We start from the raw sequence: 22078 nt of genomic DNA on the forward strand, positions 1-22078 counted from the left end.
TGATTTCCACAAACTGGAAGAATGGAGAAGATGAATTCTTTTTTCTCAATCTTCTTATCTGAAAGAATCAGATAACCATCTGATCGTCCTCTAGCACTGAGGCTTTATGGAAGGGCTTTTAGAGTCCTTGTATGTGTCATCTATCCTCATAGTGAGGCAGGGACAATGGAGGGGCATTTAGTGATATAGACCCCTGCCTGGGACAACTTTATTCAAGATGTTTCATGACAAGCATACTCTTTGTTCTACAATGGACTCCTCTGTAATGGGCTTTCAGAGTTTTTTTTCTCAGTGGACTCCAGCATGAGGCTCAGCTTCCTTCCCTTATGACTTGTTCTCTCAGTGCTTATGCACACCTGGTTTCTTTGGTAATCTTGCTGCAATCATCAGGTAGTAGCATGCTGCATCCACATGCTTTTCAGGAGACAATACACACTTCCCATTTGGCTCTGCCTCAGCCAGCGGCATGCTTCTACTACCAGCTCAGTCCTGCCATTCCTGGTGCTGTCAGCACCCAAAACTTTGTCCAAGTTCTTCATAACCAACTCATCAGCAGCTACTCCTGGTGCTGAAGGCACCGTCAACTCTGCTATCAAGTTACCTGATGAGTAACTCTGTTATTCCTAGTATTCCTGGTGCTGCCCACACCCCAAACTCTTCTGAATGATGGTATCTGCGAATTGACTAGTCTCTGTATGCCTATGGGCTACTGCACTCCTGCCACTAGTTCCCAGATGGTCTGCACAATGTTACTGCTCCTGTGTGCGATCACACTACGGCCAACGCGACACCAGACTGATTACTGAACCCCACGGTTCCTGTGCTGTCCAGAGATAATGATGTAGATGCTTTTAGTACTTCCAGCTCCGCTGCTCCACCAGCCATCCTCCATTTGTAGCTTTACTGGTCTTCACTGCTTCATGTCTAAGTTCAGCTCTGCTGCATCATAACCTTTGATCTGTGCTGCTCACCATGATCTCTGGTTGGTACTTTCACCATGTTGCACCATGTTTTTCTAAAGATATCAGATATTACATTGCTGTCTTATATTTTATTCACCCTATTTTGAAGCTGTTAGGTAGAGTTAATTACAGACAATCCTTAAAACAGTTGCGTTTCATCCTGTGCCCATAAAAATAAGCTTGTGTAGGTTACAGTGAACGTCATTGTCATGTTTTATCACTTTCCTAGTCCCATTAAACACAACTAATGTTATAGATTTGTATTACATAATCTTTGTCATTTACCGCATTTGTTTTAATTAATTAATTTTCTAGTTGTTCCATTATTTTGGTTGGTCCTTGTGTTGTCCAGAAAAACAAGAATGAGGTTAGCATCTCTTTTACACCTGTAACTCCTCTGAATCCACCAACTACACTCCAGAGGGGTTAGCTTTAGTTTATTCTCGTACAATAGACTGTTTAGAAAGTCAGTTCTATGGGCACAGAACAATCATTGATACAATTCTCTGCACCATATGTCCTGGTTACACAGGAAGATGTGCTGCCAAAAGCAATGGCTTCCATAGGGAAGCTATCATCAGAAAATAACCTATTGTTTACATCAGATTTTTGTGTTACACGTATTTTAACATGTTGTGCCCATGTTTGTTTTTCATATTATCATATTTATTGCAAAACTAAATTATTAATCTTGCAATTTTCACAGTGACAACTGAGGCTTTTTTAGATTTATACTATATATTTTTAACTTGAAAAAACTCTTGTCCATTGTTGAAACGTTGTTGTGGAAATAAAATCCATTCAATTCCTCTTGGTCCTAAGCAGCAGGGCAGCCTGATATCGTGGTTATTTAATCATGTTATTTCTTCATGCTTATTCTGTAATTTTGATCCCATATGATACCTAACTTGTGACCTAAAATCCTAAAAATAATTCTCATTATGACCTTAGAAAATGTTATGCTCAGAAAAACACTAGCAGTGTATTCATTTTATAATTCTCCCAGGAAATCTAAGTCATATTTATGACATCAATATTCTGTCAAGATCACGGTCTGCATGCAGCATTGGCACTTTAGTGTACAACATCTCTAAGGTTGTGAGAGGAGCTTTTTCAGGCAAAAAATATTTACATAGGCTATAGTCTGCTGTTTCATCTTTAACATCATACTTTAACAATTGTTTGACATTAAGTGGACTTCTCTCCAGCTTGAGCATATTAAGCTGGCCACATCATAAAATTGTAGCTGTAAAGACTAAGCAAAACATAGTTTTAATATTTTACTTTCTCCTTTCCGTTGCGGAGATACTAGCTTGTAAAGTTTAGGTTATAATTTATGTTATAGGTACTTCTTCCGCTGCATAATGTTGACCAACGATAAGCAGGTAGTGTCACGCAGGAGAAAAAAAAGAACATGCCCTCCTCTCCACACTGATCTCTGCAAACCCCTCCAGATCTCATTTTACAGTGCTGTTAGTAAATGTGTGTGGGAGAAGAGTAGGGAGGAAGGATGAGAGCTGAAAGCACTGTGGGATGAAAACTTGAAGGGTTTATAATGATACATAACTCTGAAACTACTATGTAGAGATGCAGCTGAGCTGAGTTTTGTATCATTACAAACCCTTCCAAATTTCAGCTCTCAGTGCTGTCAGTTCTCACCCTCCTCCCACGCTGACTGCTGTGATATGAGATCTGGAAGTGTGTGTACTGATATAAAACTCAGTTCTGCTGAAACAGAACAGTTCTCACCCTCCTCCCACGCTGACTGCTGTGATATGAGATCTGGAAGTGTGTGTACTGATATAAAACTCAGTTCTGCTGAAACAGAACAGTTCTCACCCTCCTCCCACACTGACTGCTGTGATATGAGATCTGGAAGTCTGTGTACTGATATAAAACTCAGTTCTGCTGAAACAGAACAGTTCTCACCCTCCTCCCACGCTGACTGCTGTGATATGAGATCTGGAAGTCTGTGTACTGATATAAAACTCAGTTCTGCTGAAGCAGAACAGTTCTCTCTTCCCACGCTGACTGCTGTGATATGAGATCTGGAAGTGTATGTACTGATATAAAACTCAGTTCTGCTGAAACACTACACAGTAGCTGCAGAGATCAGTGAGTAGACTAGGGCAAGTTCTTTTCTCCCCTGTATGTTTCTACCTGTTCATGATTGGTCAACCTCATGAAGAATAAGAAATATATTCCCCCTGAAACAAATCTCTGGTACCATCCAGTTGAACTATAATATAAATTATAACCTAAATTTTACAAGATAACATCTCTGTAACAGAGAGGATAAATTAAATAATAAAAACTATTAGTATTACTCAGCTTAAACAGTCATGCCTCCATAATGTGGCAAACTGGTGAATTGTCCTCTACAAGAAAAATGTTCAGATAGATTAAATTTTTCTTACCTCTCTGATCTCTTTAATTTTTGACCCACCTTTCCCTATAAGGGACCCACACTGACTTGCAGGGACAACAAGCCGTAACGTTACAGGGGGTTTGCTTGTGACTGTGCTGTTTGTCATGGAAGCATTGATATCCTGCAATAAAAATACAAGTTCAGATCATTTATGAAAAAAAATAAAAGCTATTTAAAAATGTAATGTAGTAAAATAGTACTTTATTAGGTGAGATACAAAATATGACAACATAAAATGTGAGAACACCAAAAGCACAAGAGAGCAGAGCTAACAAATAATAACATAGTAATCACCTCTTACAAATAATTATATTATAATGTGTTAGTGCTGCTGTTCTTTCATCTATGTGTACAATTTTTACAATGTGCACAACATTACACACACACACACACATTATATATACACATACACACATACACTACATACACATACACACACATATATACACACACACATATATGCACACACATATATACACACACATACACACATTATATATACACACACACACACGTACACATACACACACGCATTATATACACACACACATACATATATACACACACATATTATATATACACACACATACACACACATTATATATACACACACACACATTATATACACACACACATACACTACATACACATACACACATTATATATATACACACACATACACACATTATATATACACACACACATACACACATTATATATACATACACACATACACATACACACACGCATTATATACACACACATACATATATACACACACATATTATATACACACACATACACACACATTATATATACACACACACACGTACACATACACACACGCATTATATACACACACACATACATATATACACACACATATTATATATACACACACATACACACACATTATATATACACACACACACATTATATACACACACACATACACTACATACACATACACACATTATATATATACACACACATACACACATTATATATACACACACACATACACACATTATATATACATACACACGTACACATACACACACGCATTATATACACACACATACATATATACACACACATATATATACACACACATACACACACATTATATATACACACACACATTATATACACACACACATACACTACATACACATACACACATTATATATATACACACACATACACACATTATATATACACACACATATTATATATACACACACACATACACGCATATACACACACATACACACACATACACACACACGTATACATTCACACACACATACGCATTATATACACACACATTATATATACACACACATACACACACATTATATATACACACACATTATATATACACACACACATTATATATACACACACACACACACATTATATATACACATACACACACCCACATACACATACACACACACATACACATTATATACACACATTATATATACACACACATACACACACACACATACACACAGGTACATCTGTATGTTACGATTTAATCTTAGGCTTTTCACTAGTCAAGTCAGTAACCAGGAAAGCCACCACAGCAGTATAGTGCTTACAGCAATGAGTTAAATTGTCCAAGGATAACATAATTCTTCTGTATAACAAGTATTAAAACAGTGACTACATAATTGTCTCCACTGGCCGACCGTTTTGTCACCTTGTAATATATTCAAGGAGACAATAACACAGTTTTTCAGCATATTGTGTTTCCATACCAATGGTTTGTTTTGACTGGATTAAAAGTATGGTAGAATAATTTAGCTGGCTTGTCTGAATGGTATTAGTTTCCTGATTTAAATAATATAAATGTCACCTGTTGAGAAATGCTTTAAAGGGATTAACACAAATCCTCCAATACGTTACAAAGCCCAGAGACACAATAATCAGCAGCTGTCCTTTCAGTAACTTCATAAATGTTTCTATAAACCACCATGGAGAAGCTTTTTGAAATATTCCCCTGTACAATTTGTTGGATTACAAATTGTCTTCTTGACATATTGGGGCACATTTATATATAGACATAATGTTATCAGAAGTTTTCTGTGCCAGTACATGAATATGGACCAAATGCTGCATCCTTTGTAGCACATCCATCTGCAAGCCCAATTCCTAAAAAGTTGTGGCACTGTGTAACATGCAGGGAAAACAAGAATGCAGCAATATCCATATTTTAGTTGCCACAGAACACATCTCAGAAGTTGAAAATTAGATGGTTTTCCAATTCGAAAAAATGCACACTTTTAGAAATTGATGGCAGTAACACATCTCAAAGTAATGAAAGAATTAAGAAAATGCTAAAAAAGTAAGTTGTACTAATACAACTGAAATACACGTGAAGTTTATAAAATGAGTATGTTAAAGAGGCAGAGTCTCTCAGAACTTAACATGGTCAGAGGTTCAACTATCTGTTAAGAACTGTATCTACATATTGTGAAACAATTTTTGAAAAATATTAATGTTAAATGTTAAATTGCAAAGAATTTTAGTATCACACCATCTACAGTACATAATATAATTAAAAGATTCAGAGATTCTTGAGAAATCCATGTGCACAAGGGATAAGGCTGACAGTCAATATTGGATGCTTGAGATCTATAAGCTCTCAGGTGCACTGCATTAAAAACAGGCCTGACATTTACAAATCACTGGATGGGCTCATATAAGATACTGATCTGGCTTTTATCCTAAGTCATACTGCAAGACTCGTAGGATCGCTACTTCCAACAGGTGGCACTACAGAGTTCAAGTCCTCTTCTTCTCTGAAGAGGCAATTTGGATGGGCTCAGGAATACTTCTAGATGCTATTGTCTGTGACCATAGTTCACAGTACAATCCACAAATGCAATGCCACTATCTTCTCTGGGAAAAGCTTTTTTAAAATGGACTGAGGCAAAACGGAAAACTATTCTGTGGTCAGAACACTAAAAATCTGAAATTCTTTACAGAAACTAAAGAGGCCAAGAGGAGGGGGACCATTCAGCATGCTATCAGCTCACTGATCAAAGGCTTGCATCTCTGATGCCATGGGACTGCATTGATGCACATGGCATGGGCACATGTTGAAAGGCCCTATCTATATTGAGCATTATATATAGATTTTAGAACAACATATACTCTTACCCAGACAACCTCTATCTCAGGGAAGGCATTATATGTTTCAACTAAACAATGGTAAACCACATACTGCATCCATCACAACAGCTTGGCTTCGCCAAAGAGTTTGGGTAATAAATTGACAACCTGCAGTCCAAACCTTCCACCAATAGAAAACATTTGGTGCATTATGAAATGGAAAACCCAGCAAAGCAGACTGAGGACTGTTGAGCAGCTAGAATCCTGCAACATTCTTTTCCAAATCTCCAGCAATTGTTCTCCTCACTGATTGATAAGCGGAGCCAAGGAAGTTTGGTTCTGGTAACTGACCTGAACTTTAGTCCAAAGTTCAGTTCAGGTACCAGAACTCTACCTGAACTTGAACCAGAGCCCAAACCCCAGTGAAAACAATCATCTCTTCAGGGGATACTACACAATGGTAGACATGGCCCTATTATTGTATTATTGTTTTTATTCACATTTTACCCAGTGTCCCAAGTTTTTTATATTCCAGAAATTGAGCCTAAACTGTCTAACACCATTTCACAGAAAGAATGATCATTATGAACTCATACGGTTTTCCTCGTATTGCCTTATAGCTATCACATCACATGACAATTAGAAGGGACCTAGTCTGTATAAAATCAGAAGCAGCCATTTTGTGGTGATTCTTGATAGTGAGAGGATATGTAGAGACAGCGATAAAGCACTAAACAAGTAGTGCATATATTGTGTGTGACAGCACAGCAATGAAGAAAATTGGTGTGTAAAGAAAATAGGATAATACAGATATTTGATAGGCAGTGAGATGGGAGAGCTGACAGTGGCTGTTGCTTTCTCGATCAGTGTGGTTATAGTGCTGCTGATCTGCAGCATTTCAGTTACACATTTTTAGCATTCATGCAGAAGTAGACCACCAATATTGCTGAAAGAAAAAAACTTACTCTGTGACCACCTGTACTGATTTTTGGCATTCCTATTATATTAGTATATATTATAATACTGAAGCTTGTTGACTGTTATTTTTCAAAACAGAAGTTCAAAATGAAATCTGTGATTGTCTACCTTACAAAGTGTGCATGACACAAACTATTGTTTTTTTCCACACCTATTTTATTAGTCAAATTTGATGTATATACATGCCATCCAATGTTGTGGATAGAAAAGAAAGCGGATAGGCACATACCGTCCCGTGCAACAAAATCCTTTATTGTAGCATCATAATACCAACTTCAGGCAGATAAAACGATGGAGCAAATACAGACAGAATCTGTATTTGCTCCATCTTTTTATCTGCCTGCTGTTGGTATTATGATGCCACAATAAAGGATTTTGTTGCACGGGATGGTATGTGCCAATCCGCTTTCTTTTCTTTGGATATACAGATTCTTTTTCTTTGGAAGTAGCACCTGTAATCCCTGGTGTGTGCAGCTTCATTAACCCAAGGTCATACAGCTGTGCCTTCGTCCTGCTTCTCTCCCATGTCATCCAATGTCGTGGCCTATTGTTGCTGTTGTCCTTTGGGTGTGTACATTGTATATTTTGGTCAATCCATTGTGGGAAGGAAGAATTGTGTAAAAATTAAATTCTAAGGAGAATAAAAATATGCAAATATTTAACTATGTGATTGTCTGCCTCACAGTGTGTGTGTGTCACAAACGACTGATTTTTACAAACCAACTTTCCTAGTCAAGTTTGATGCAGCCAATTGCCAAACCAATACTGTAGCCTCTTGCTGCAGTTGTGTTTTAGACATGTGCTAAACATTTCTTTGTCTTTTTTTGGAAAGAGGAAATTGTGGAACATAACATAAAAGTTAATTCTAGTGTAGTAAAAAATGTACGGTGAAAGAAAAAATGACAATGGCAATGGAGGGGGTAATGTAAAAGAAAAAATCCATAGAATGGCATCAGGCAATAAAAATGTAGGAGCCACATTTTCTTTCTTTTTTGAAAGAGCAATTCATGAATATAGAATATGACCCAGTCTAGAAAGCGATACTAGAGAAACTAAAAACACATGTGAGAGAAGATCTCATTCATAAAACTAAAGTGCTTCTGATACCCCATATCATCGAGGATCACGGTAGTAAAATTCCTATTGTCACCCAAACAACAATAACTGGAGTGCATTTAAAAGAATAATTCAAACATATCAGTCAGTCAATCTTTCTACAAGATAAAAAAAATAGGCAAACATCTTTCAGCCCATCCAAATTTTGCGCTCAGAAGAGCAAAAACACTAAGTAATTTAAATGGCACCAACTATAAAAAAATGAAACCCATAAAAAAATCTATCAGTTCACTTTTTTTACCTGAAAAAGAAGGGTTTTATGCTTGGGACAAGTGTTTGTGTTGTAAGCAAGCTACAATTAATATATCTGAAAGAATTCTCAAACTCAGATGGATCTGATTGTTTCTAAATTAGGGACAATATATCCTGTAATAGAAAACAGATTATATATATGTTATTCAATGACCATGTAAAGGAACTACAGTGGGTATGGAAAGTATTCAGACCCCTTTAAATTTTTGCTCTTTGCTTTATTGCAGCCATTTTGTAAATTCAAAAAAGTTATTTTTTTTCACATTAATGTACACTCTACACCCCATCTTGACTGAAAAAATAGAAATGTAGTAATTTTTGCAAATTTAACAATATAGAAAAACTGAAATATCACATGGCCATAAGTATTCAGACCCTTTGCTCAGACACTGATATTTAAGTCATATGCTGTCCATTTCCTTGTGATCCTCCTTGAGATGGTTTTACTCCTTCATTGGAGTCCAGCTGTGTTTAATTAAACTGATAGGACTTGATTTGGAAACGCACACACCTGTCTATACAAGACCTCACAGCTCACAGCGCATATCAGACCAAATGAGAATCATGTGTGGAGAAAAACAGGCACTGCTCATTACCTGCCTAATACAATCCCAACAGTGAAGCATGGTGGTGGCAGCATCATGCTATGGGGGTGTTTTTCAGCTGCAGGGACAGGATGACTGGTTGTCATTGAAGGAAACATGAATGCGGCCAAGCACAGATATATCCTGTATGAAAACCTCTTCCAGAGTGCTCTGGACCTCAGACTTGGCCAAAGGTTCACCTTCCAACAAGACAAGGACCCTAAGCACACAGCTAAAATAACCAAGGAGTGGCTTCAGAACAACTCTGTGACCATTCTTGACTGGCCCAGCAAGAGCCCTGACCTAAATCCAATTGAACATCTCTGGAAAGACCTGAAAATGGCTGTCCACCAACATTGACCATCCAACCTGACGGAACTGGAGAGCATCTGCAAGGAAGAATGGCAGAGGATCCTCAAATCCAGTTTGAAAAACTTGTTGCATCATTCCCAAGACTCATGGCTGTTCTAGCTCAAAAGGGTGCTTCTACTCAATACTGAGCAAAGGGTCTGAATACTTAAGACCATGTGATATTTCAGTTTTTCTTTTTTAATAAATTTGCAAAAATTACTACATTTATGGTTTTTTTCAGTCAAGATGGGGTTCAGAGTATACATTAATGAGAAAAAAATGAAATTTTTTGAATTTACCAAATGGTTGCAATGAAAAGAAAGTGAAAAATACTTTCCGAACCCACTGTATTTAAAAGAATAAATCAAATCACATTCTAATAACATCAATATAGTTTACAAAGGCTATCCACTTTCTTGACACTATTTGGAAGTCTGCAACCAATACTATAAAGGAACTAATTTTTTTGGAATACAATGTGTCCCTAGGGGGTGGAGAGGATACTATTATACTATTACTTAAGCTAAATTTCACAGTCAGAAACCAAATGGATCTTCCAAATGAATAATCTACTGGCACCACTAAAATCCATCCTACACTCTGCTGCCAGACTAATCTACCTGTCTCCCCGCTACTGCTCAGCCTCTCCCCTATGACAAGCCCTTCACTGGCTTCCTATCGCCCAGAGACTCCAGTTCAAAATCCTCAAAGCCAACCACAATCTATCTCCTCCATACATCTCCGACATGGTCTCCCGGTACCTACCTTCATGCAACCTCCGATCCTCTCAAGATCTTCTTCTCTACTCCCCTCTCTTCTCTTCTTCCCACAACCGCATCCAAGACTTCTCCTGTGCTTCCCCCATACTCTGGAACTCTCTACCCCAACACATCAGACTCTCGCCTACCACAGAAACCTTCAAAAAGAACCTGAAGACTCACCTCTTCCGACAAGCCTACAGCCTGCAGTGATCCTCAACCTACTAAACCGCCGCACAACCAGCTCTACCCTCTCCTAGTGTATCCTCACCCACCCCCTGCAGACTGTAAGCCCTCACGGGCAGGGCCCTCCCTCCTTATGTACCTGTGTGACTTGTTGTTTTTTTTTTTGCTCATGTTTAATGTACCTGTCTATATTTGCCCCTATTCACATGTAAAGTGCCATGGAATAAATGGGGCTATATAAATGTATATTAATAAAATAATAGATTAGAGGGGCTTTAATTAGGAAACTGAATTGTATGCTTTTTAGTAATACTATTCACTAGCATTACTTATGCATCAGGCACAGTTTGAAGATCCTATATGCTCTACATTTACTGCAGTGCCACATAGTATGGTTTTAACTCTTTTCGATTTTTTACCCTATTTATATGCATTCAAAGGGATGCATTCAGAGACATTATTGTGAATTGTACAATTTATTATTATTATTATTATTATTATTTTGGAGTAGTTAATTACTATGTTATATATATATATATACATATATATATATATATATATATATATATATATATATATATATATATATATATATACTTTTATGTTTTAACTCTACCTAATAAAGACTGAAACATTTTATTCACCAAATTTTACTGAGGCAGAATTTATTTTATTTACTACTTCTTATCCTTCATTATTAATTCATACAACAGCATTTCATTTAGATTTACTCCTGAGTTTCAGTTATCTCTTTCTATGGGTGGATGTGCTATACAAGGTGACCTGAAATAAAGACGAGTCATACTTTGACCAAGAAGAAAAGGGTTCTTTGAGATGCGTTTGCAGTTTTTGTCTCTCTAAAGCCATCATACTCATCATCAAGTGACATCACACACTATCCCCAGAAACTTTCACACCTGGTCACCAGGCACACTACCTGCCAGAGCGCCCTGGAAGCAACCTCCATGCACACACAAAACTGCTGCCAGAAGACGTTTGAGGATATTCACAACTATTGTACCTCTGAAATGAAAAACACCAAACGCAAACACTAAACATCTCCATAAGGTTCCATTAGCTCCATGGACACCAAAATAATGTGCTTTCTGGACAGTACAATGAAGAAGTATGGCATAGCATAGTAGACTGCACTACTCCATACAATGGTGTCTAGGAAAAAAGATAAAGGAAAGAAATATATCTTGGTACCGTGTTAGCCAGTAGATAGAAAAATATTTAGAATTGAGAGTCCTCAGTGGTTGATACCTTTTAATGGCTAACTGAAAAGATGGTAACAAATTGCAAGCTTTCGAGACTACATACGTCTTTTTACATCAACTAACTACAACTAAGGAACTTGCCCATCAGACCATGTGGGGTCATTACAACAGAGACCCTAATCACAGGACAATAAAACAATCCTTATCTAAGAATTGGCCCAATATTTATGGACGTAACTGTTTATCACCCATGGTAATTCTGCTTCATGTCACCTAGCTTATCCATGGTTTTTTTCCCCTCTCCCTTTTTTTTTTTTTTCTATACTATGTTGTGCATAAATATGTGATTCTTCAGAATTTGTTTTAGTCTTTGCCTGATGAAGAGTAGTAGTAGTAGATGTAGTCTCGAAAGCTTGCAATTTGTTACCATCTTTTCAGTTAGCCATTAAAAGGTATCAACCACTGAGGACTCTCAATTCTAAATATTTTTCTAGGAAAAAAGAGTAACTCATTATTTACTTTTAAGCATGTGAGCCTATTGGTGGACGATACAAATGTATTTTATCCATCAAAGGTATATCTTGGTGCCTTTTACTGCCATATATCAAAAATAGGCCAATCTGTGAGCAGGGTCTTAAAATGTCACATCTTATGCAGCCATGTGCCACTAAAAGAAACCTGCTTTGGCTCCAGCACAGTCGTTAAAAATTAACTATTAGCTCTCCTAACATTTCTGTTTTAGTAAATACTCAAAAATATAATTTTGTAGAATCGTGTGTTGTATGTTTCCTTTGGAATTCCTTATTCCACTCCTAAGAACATGCTTTGTGGAAAAGGAGAAAAGTAACATGTAAATCTCAATTAATTTATATATTACCTAAAGGAAATAAAGTGGAATAACAAAACATAGAGTCCTAAGAAAAGGGGCTCCAGAATTTTTTTTTCATGCGGAAAGCAAGTTTTGACTAACACAGATGTCAGGAGACAATTACCTCTCCTAGCCTTTTTAGATACTGAAAATCTCCGACTTTGGTGCATACTGTATTAGACAAAATTTGTGGATGACAGATTGACTATTGCAAAGTGGGTAGAGTTTAGGTTTGAAAAATAGACATTCCCAACTATGCAGTGGTGGTCCTCACAAAAAGTTGAAACAAGTGGAGCTGCAAATGAACAATCGGAATGAGCAAGTTCGCCCTGGGCATGTGCATGTTCTAGATCTTGAACGCATCTACCAATAAAAACAGGTTAATTTGCTACAAACACATACAAACTTTCTGACCCTGAATTATTTCAGTTAAAGCAGGCTGGAATGTATAATAAGCCTCCATGCCGATGTATAGAGTGAAGGGAAGAATGTAATTTCAATTGGCACTAAGAAACAAGTGCCCTGGGGTCACAGCCAACGAAAGAAGAACTTGTTCTTGACAGCACAGGGAGTATAATGTTCAGATGTGGACTTCTAATTATAGCTGGAAGATAATAGCAATTCAGAAGTGTGATAGGAATGTAGAAGACAGACACCAGAGCTTGCAGCAGAAGCTGAGACACGTGGCTGGAAAGACACATCCTGACGCTCAGGCATTGTGGCGTTGTGCTTTTATTATATATGACATGGAACTTTTTATGTATTGTTGACAAAAAGAGGCACCAGCTGAAAAAGTACATGCAATTCACAAAGGGGCAGTATCCTACCACAGGTGCACCACTGAACGGTACTGGTCACCAGTATGTAGTTAGCATGCAGTGTGCACAGCGTTCGGCAATGCAGCTGATTTTATGATAATGAGTTTGTTTGAACTCACAGGTCAGCAATACTGACAAGTAGATTAAACCATAAAACATTAGACAAATACTCCAGACAACAATATTTTGAATAACTGCAGTAGTGAACAAGATGAGAGTAGTAGGTGCCAGTAGCAGTGCCAGACTCAGCATGCGCCTTTGTATTTTCAGGCCCGCAGTAGGCCAGAGCAAAGTGCACAGGCGGAAACCAGCGATGTCTCTGCACAGATGCGAGATTTCACTTGCTATGTAGATGACGTAGGAAGCGTCATCAATCAGAGCAGAAGGACAGCATTCAAACATCAGGAGGATGGAAAGACGCCACTGCAAGGACGCCTATCAGACCGGCAGGATTTACATACAGTATGAGAGAATTTCTAAAGATTTTTTGGGTGGCGAATACAGGGAGAGCGAGGGGATTATATACCCCTTTATGAAATGCAGCACAGGCGCTAATTAAGGTGCTAGTCTTAATTTAGACATGAAAAATTTTCCTGCACATTTCTGGCTGTTAAATAGATTAAAGAAAATCCATCACTGGGTCATAAGTGGCAAGTCTTTGATCTTATTTTATTCCTGCTGCTCCCCTGAGTATTCTGTTTTATGTTTTTAATCTAACATACAATTCCAAAGATTGGTCCATTTTATTTTGTGATAATTTTATGGTCTTTCCAAGGAGTGGTGCTAATATGGTAAGAATTTAAAGCAGTCAAAAGACAACCTCCTCTGCCCCACCCAGAGAATCCTATGAGTAAGATTCCCTTGGTAAACACCATAAATATTAATACTAACACAAAAATAAAAAACGAATGCTCAGGGGAGCGGTGGGAATAAAAAGCAGCTGGTTACTTTTGACCTGGTGACAGGTCCTCATTAATTGAAAATTCTCAGTGAGCTTGTTCTGACGTAGAATTTGCAACTCTTTTGGCTGCCTTTTTCTGAACTTCTGTCATTTGATTTATGACCACATCAAGATTCTGCTAAACTTTGATTTGGTCTGTGGTCACAAATTAGAACAGAGAAGTTTGAGAAAAGACGGCTAAAAAAGTTACAAGCTCTCAATTACAGTGAGCTAACTGATGGATTGTTAATTTCTTTCTGCCGCCTACTACACTGGGGAAAATAAGTATTGATGCACTTCCCATTTTGCAAGATTTCCCAACTACAAAGAATGGAGAGGTCTGTCATATTTATCATAGGTACATCTCAACTGTGAGAGACAGAATCTAAAAATAATACCAGAAAAACACATTGCATAATTTTTAAATACGGTAATTAAATTGCATTTTATTGCATGAAATAAGTATTTTATCACCTACCAACCAGCAAGAATTTTGGCTCTCACAGACCTGTTAGTATTTCTTTAAGAAGCCCTCATACTCTTGTTACCTGTATAAAAGACACCTGTCTACACACTCAAATCACACTTCAACCTCTCCATCATCATCAAGAACAAAGAGCTCTCTAAGGACATCAGGGCCAAAATTGTACATCTGCACAAGGCTGGGAAGGGCTACAGGACAATACTGTAGGTAAGCAGTAGTGATGAACGAATATACTCGTTACTCGTGATTTCTCGAGCATGCTTGGGGGTCCTCCGAGTATTTTTAGTGCTCAGAGATTTAGTTTTTCTTGCTGCAGCTGAATGATTTACATCTGTTAGCCAGCATAAGTATATGTGGGGATTCCCTGGCAACCAGGCAACCCCCACATGTACTTATGCTGGCTAACAGATGTAAATCATTCAGCTGCGGCAAGAAAAACTAAATCTCCGAGCACTAAAAAATACTCGGAGGACCCCCGAACGTGCTCAGGAAATCTCGAGTCACGAGTATATTCGCTCATCACTAGTAAGCAGCTTTGTTGAGAAGGCACAACTGTTGGCACAATTATTAGAAAATGGAAACCTGCTATGCCAAGGTGAAGAGACTTTTAAGCCTTGCAATGCTCCTCTAGGAAATTAAATATGCAAATTGTCTCTTCAGAGTGGAAGAGGGCTAGAACTCTAGGGTCATCGATTGGAAGTAGCAATCCTAAAAGTCACTGTCGACCCTTTAAAGAGCCTTGCCACATGACTTAGAATAAAAACCAAACCATAATCTCAATTTGCAGACTTTCCAGGGTACTGTCCCTCATAAGTAACTGCAACACAGTATCTGCAAATTGAGATTATGGCTTGAATTTTATCTTAAGTTATTTGGCAAGGCTCATTAAAGGGTTGGCATTGACTTTTAGGATTGCTACTTTGAATAGGTGGCACTACAGTTTTGTCCTCTTCCTCTCTGAGGAGACAATTTGAATAGAAAATGGAAGAAATACAAGATGACTGTCAATCTTCCTCCATCTTGGGCTCCATACAAAATCTCACCTCGTAGGAAAATGGTGATGCTTAGAAAGTGATAGAAATATATATGTGATATAAATATATATATCATATAGATCTCACTTGCATGTATACTCCTTTAAATCATATATACTTACATAAAGACAAATATATATATATCTATATAGTCAGCTAGTTTATAATCAATTGCTCAATCTAACCACATGAGCTAGGCCATATGGTTTTTGGTACTTTCCAGTATGTTTCAGACACCTAAAAAACAGGAACTTAGGCCAGATGTCCTGAAGTAATGTCTAGAATATCGCTGAGTCTTGCTGAAATAGCAGGATAAGGGTGACAGCTACATCCAAGAGTGCTAAATCAGCTTGTTGCCAGGTAGACTTCAGTCCGAATATGCCATGTACTCAGTTAAATACATTATGTACTCAGTCAGCCAATGAAATAATAGCTAGACAATATGGTAATTAACTAACCACCCCTAACAACCCCTAACCACTCCTTTCTATATGCAATTATAAAACTATGTATGTACAATAAAGTATCAGTATTGATGGAATGTTGTTCTGTCACAATGGTGTACAGTCCATTCTTGATAAGCGCTCAAAATACTCAGTCTTATTGGGAACGGCCACAGCACACACAGGGATAAATTTATCCAAACCAAATTTCCATATCAAATGGCGCCCAGCGAGGCGTGGAAGAAACACACGGGACCCTGCTGACCGGAGAGACGGAGGTGTTGGTCACGGCCTTGATTCACGGGATGGAGACTGCGCAGCTCCATAAGTAAGGTAAGAAAATGTTATCATCTTACCTGAAAGTCCCCTGTGCCCAGTCCGGGTCTATACCTCTTGCCGGTCAGGTGTAGTCACCACCGCATTCCCAGGTAGTGTAAAAAGTCCAAAGCCTGTATCCAAATCCTGGGATATAAGTCAAGGTGTCTGCTGTGTGCCGTGTATGTGAGAAGAAAGGAACAGTGACTGTTTTGTTTGTGGTGGCTGTGTAACAGACGGCAGGAGGTCAAATCGCTCGATAAGCTATCACAGATTCCCGTGCAGCAGGAGGGACAGGTCGTCCCGGGACAGGTAGTCCCATGTTCCAGGCTCGGATGGTGATAGCTTAGAGGGCTGCCACAGATTCCCGTAGCCGGCAGCCAGTCAGGACGACCGGAGCGGATGGTGGTAGAATTTCCCGGGCATATGTGTGCCCAGTGCGATTGATAGTTGTCTGTTCCCAGAACGGCCTGCGCGTGTCACAGAATAATAAAGGGGCATCTCCCGGACATCTATTTGTTTGGTTCGATTCATGTATTGCTGCTTTAAGTGCATACAATTGTAAAAGAAAGTTTTTTTTCTCTCTTCTGAACTTCCCCTTTTCCATGCTGCAAGCAGAGATATATGCATTGTAAATCACACTGTCACATCTGTTTTTTTCTGGCTGTTTCTGCAATGCTGGCTATGTGTAGCTATTTGTGAAGAAGTGAAACAAATTGTATCTATCACTTTTGATGCGACATACTTGTTTTCAGATATGTGATTTTAGTGACATTGGATACAATAGCATAAGAAAAGGGGAAGTGTGTGTCTCTGACTGCGTTGAGCGCAGAGAGAGAAAAAAATATATATAGCTGTTTTGAAGTTTTTCCTTATGTTTTTTTTTCATTTTAAAGTTTTTTTTTAAGTTTTTATTAAGTTTTCCAAAGTTATCCTTTCTGTCTATTTACGTTTTTTAAAAGTTTTTTCTTTTGTATCAAAATTTTGAGTTTTTGATCGTGTACCAGGTTTTTGATGGTTTTCAGTTTTTTTGGAGTTTTATATACTAATTTTTAGAAGTTTTTGCTGTTTTTTTTCCTTTTTTTTGTTTGTTTCTCATTTCTGTTTTTGCCATGGGGTTTAAAGTGGCCAAGCAACAGGAGAGCCTTTTACTTCCTGGAGAGCAAACGACCCCCCAGATAGTGGCAGAACACGAAGGTGTTAAGTATGTGAAGAATTTTGGAAGGTATAAAGTATATGAAATTCATAAGAATGGCAGACTTCAAGCTGCGGAATGGCATGACGTAGAAAAGAAAATAAGGGAAGTTAGCTGATGTTAAATTGCTGAATACTAATACATGGTATGAAGTAACAGCAGAGCTTACATCGTTTAGGTGGTACAGAAAGATATATGAGCAAACAGGAAGTGATTTTTATGTGTATAAGATGGGAGATATTGGCTCTGCGCAGTCTGCTCTTAGCAGAATCCATGGTGTAGGGAGTTATTTTTGCACAGTATGTGATGCGCCTCGTCCCTCCCTACAGGGAGAAGGCATCATTGCTCCTCTCTATTGTTCTTGTTCTTCTCTATCCTCCTTTTTCTCTCTCACTCTCCTTTCCTCATTCTCCACACTTTTCTCTTCTCTCTCTCCCTCTCTCTATCTCTCTCCCTCTCTCTATCTCTCTCCTCCTTCTCCACTCCCCCACCATACCTATCCCCTCCTTCTCTTCCTTCTCCACACCCATCTCCACTCCTCCTCTCCTCCTTCTCTCTCTCTCTACCACACCTCCCATCTTCTCCTCCCTCTGTTCCTCACTCCTCCATCTCCTTCTTCTCCACACCTCTTTCCCCTTCTCCTCCCTCCTTTTTTACTCCCTTCAACCAATCCTCCTGTTTCTTCTTTCTCTCTCTCTCCACCTCCTTCTGCACACCCTGAATATCCCCGTTTCTCTTTACCACACCTTTCTATCTCTCTCTATCTCCTCATTCTCCTTCTCCACACCTCTTTCCTCCTTCACTCACCTCCTCTTTCTTCTTCTTCTTCTGCTGGGCCAACGCCCAATTCAAACAATGTGGTGCTTACAGCACAAGGTTCCCCTTCTATGTCCCTGGCACAGTCCAGCCATTGCCAATTGTGATATCGGGGAAAGAAGGTGAAAATCCTCCCCTGCAGTGGGCAGCCCCCAGACACATCAGGCAGCAGACAGCTCAGCCCTGGGTGCAGAGGGGGGAGGACTGATATCACCATCTATTGATAATGTACAACTTACTTCAGCACCGGTCAGAGCTGCCTACATTCACACCAACATAGAATTATAAGCCTAATCCATCACAGCTTCAGCAAGGGGGGGAGACATCCTCACACACAAAAAAAGCAACTTCTAAGTCCAAAATCAGTCAGTGTATCACCCCAGTACACGCTATCACAACTATTCCTCTGATGAGGATGAAGAGGGAACATCATACATGCTGTCCAGTACTAGGAAAAGAAACCCACAGGCACCAAGAATGCAGGGGCAGATAGAGGCACCACCATTACACTATGTGCACTGCATTTCAAGTCAGGTGACAATCTTCCAGACCCAGGGATGCATCCCATGCCATTTTACCAAAGAATGTAGCAGAACTAGCGAGCATATGCAGCCACCTGGAATGATCTCTGGGCCATGAATGGAAATAGAAGCAGGTGATGCACTCTGGCCAATCATGAAGGAACAATTCAAACTTCCAGCAGAATTAGATGTACACGCTTGGGAGTCAGGGCCACAGCTAAGTGAACAGCTCAGAGAGTGGGCCAAAGGCAGATTGGCAGGACAAGCCCTCAGCTTACATGACATGAGCCAAGATAAGACAGAGTCTGTAAATAAGTTTTATGTCACAGTAATGCAAGTATTCCAGGACTTGGGCTTCACCATTCATGACCGGATACACAGGCAAATGTTGGCACAGGCCTTTGTGCATGGACTGAGACAGCCAATCAGGAAACAACTTAGTGGCTAGGCCCGAGAACAGGTCAATGGCAGTGGACTGACCCAGAAAAATGGTTTATGTGCGCCTAGGAGACTGTTTATTGCCGATTGTCGCCAAAACTGCCGCCATTATAGCGCCACAAAGAGCGCGAAGAAGGAAATGGGTGCCGTGCTGCTGAGAACGCCAGAAGGGGAGCCAGAGGTGAAGACGCTGCAAAGTGCCGAGCGACACGCCGGAAGAACTGCTGCAGACTCCAGAGAGGAGACACCGACCTCAATAAGGTTAGCAAAGGGGAGAAGCTATGTCAGAACAGAGGGAAGAAGTGATGGCAGATGCAGCCGCTGCCCCTGTAATGCCCCAAGACCTTGGGTTGGATGCAGCCGCTGGTCTCATGGCACCCCCGGGCCTCGCCACTGACGCACCTGCAGGCCCCATCTTACCACCGCAGCTTCAATCAGCAGGCCGGACCCCGCTGCCGCTACAGTGCCCATCATGCCATTGTCCACAGTAGCCAAAGGGACCGAGTCCCAACCAGGAGTGCAGAGGATGGCCCCTATCATGGTGACCACTAACCTGGAAGCGCAACCACCCTACGAAGACAGAAGAAGTGTCAAGTGTTACATCTGTGGCAAGTTTGGCCATTTCCAGAACCAGTGCAAAGCACCCACGCCCCCGAAGAGACTGGACCCATGCAACCCAAGAGTTGGTCCAGAGAAACAGGTCAAGGAAGAAGTGCAGAAAGCAGTGAAGTACCCCGTCCATAGGACAGAGGCAAGCAAGCCAGGTCCGCAAGACACTACACTCCTGACATGTAAAACCCCATCTGCAGGACCAATATCTCAAATTACCCTGAAAGTGGATGGCATTGTCAGATCTTTTCTTCTGCACACTGGTGCAGCCAGACGTGTGATGAGACCTGTGGAACTCGCTGATCCCACCTGCCTATCAGAATCCTCTGTGTCTCGCATGGGCATTGATGGTCAAGTCAGACATTCTCAGCTTACAAAGCCACTGAGCATGTGCACTCAGCCAGGACACTCTATCCTGTCCCAGTTGTGGTGTCAAGAACCTGCCCACTCAACCTACTGGGGACAGACCTACTGCAGAAGCTGATGGCAACCACAGTGTTCCAGGAAGATGGTACAGTGACACTTGCTTCATCCCTGACCCAAGAAGAGTCATGCTGGCGGCCCTACAAGAACATTAAACAACCGATGAGGCCTACCCAAGGAGGTACTGGACGTAGTACCAGAAAGTCTATGGTATAAGGGACCCCACGACGTGAGAAAACCTCAAGTTGCTCCAGTATGGGTGCCAATCAAGCCATGTACCCCGTACCCTCGCAAGGCCCAGGCCAGGCCTAGAGTCAAGCTGCCTCTTACCAACTGAAGGTCTACCTGGAAATAGGAATCATTGTTCCTTGCACATCGCCTTGCAATACCCCCGCTTTTCCCGGTCAAGAAAAAGACTGTAAAAGGAGAGCCAGCCAAGTTCAGAATGGTACATGACCTGAGAGCTGTGAATGACGCCACGGTGTTTGAAACTGCAATTATGCCGAATCCGCACACATGCTGCTCTCAAATGTGCCTGCCACAGCAAAAGTGTTCACAGTGACCGACCTGGCTAATGTTTTCTTCAGTGTTCCCATAACAGCCCTTCACAGTTCACCAAGGCAATGTCCACAGTCCTCACCAACTGGGTCACAGAACATGCAGAAGTAACCCTGCTACAATACGTGGACAATCTACTCCTTTGTGCAGTTGGCTTTGACACGTGTAAAGCCTATTTATTGTATCTCCTACTCTACCTGGTGGAGCAGCATTGCAAAGTCTCAAAGAACAAAAGTCCAGTGGTGTCTGAAGCGAGTTACGTTCCAGAGACACTATATTGCTCACCAGGCGAAACACCTGACAGATGACCGGAGGACCACAGTGGAGAAGATGGTTCCTCCAACAACTCCAAAGGTGCTACAGGCCTTCCTTGGTCTAGTTTCGTATTGCAGAGCCTGGATCCCTGATGCTTCAGTCCTAATGCAGCCTCTGTGTGAATACGTCAGCGTGACCCCGTTCCTCCTGACAGATGAAGCCTTCAGATCGTTCAAGAAGTTAAAAGGCTCTGTAGTCTCAGCGACAGCACTAGCCCTACCTGACTACGAGAAGCCATTCCATCTCTACTTGATGAGAAAAGAAGGCCTTGCTACTGGAGTCCTGATGCAGCTTCAGGGGGGAAAGCAGAGACTTTTGGACTACTTTTCAGCTCGCCTGGATC

General features: G+C 40.1%; 1 protein-coding gene across 12 annotated transcripts in view; it reads right to left on the minus strand.

The window, feature by feature from the left end:
• LOC143782270 (poly(rC)-binding protein 3-like) overlaps nt 1–22078 on the minus strand; it is a 2306623-nt gene that overhangs the window by 78152 nt on the left and 2206393 nt on the right. For all 12 annotated transcript variants that reach the window (XM_077269554.1, XM_077269555.1, XM_077269557.1 and 9 more), the window contains one exon: nt 3380–3511. In XM_077269554.1, coding sequence (XP_077125669.1) covers nt 3380–3511 — 132 coding nt within the window. The remainder of the gene's footprint in view (nt 1–3379; nt 3512–22078) is intronic.

This window comes from Ranitomeya variabilis, chromosome 6 (genome assembly GCF_051348905.1).
Source record: "Ranitomeya variabilis isolate aRanVar5 chromosome 6, aRanVar5.hap1, whole genome shotgun sequence".
NCBI classification, from domain to species: Eukaryota; Metazoa; Chordata; class Amphibia; order Anura; family Dendrobatidae; genus Ranitomeya; species Ranitomeya variabilis.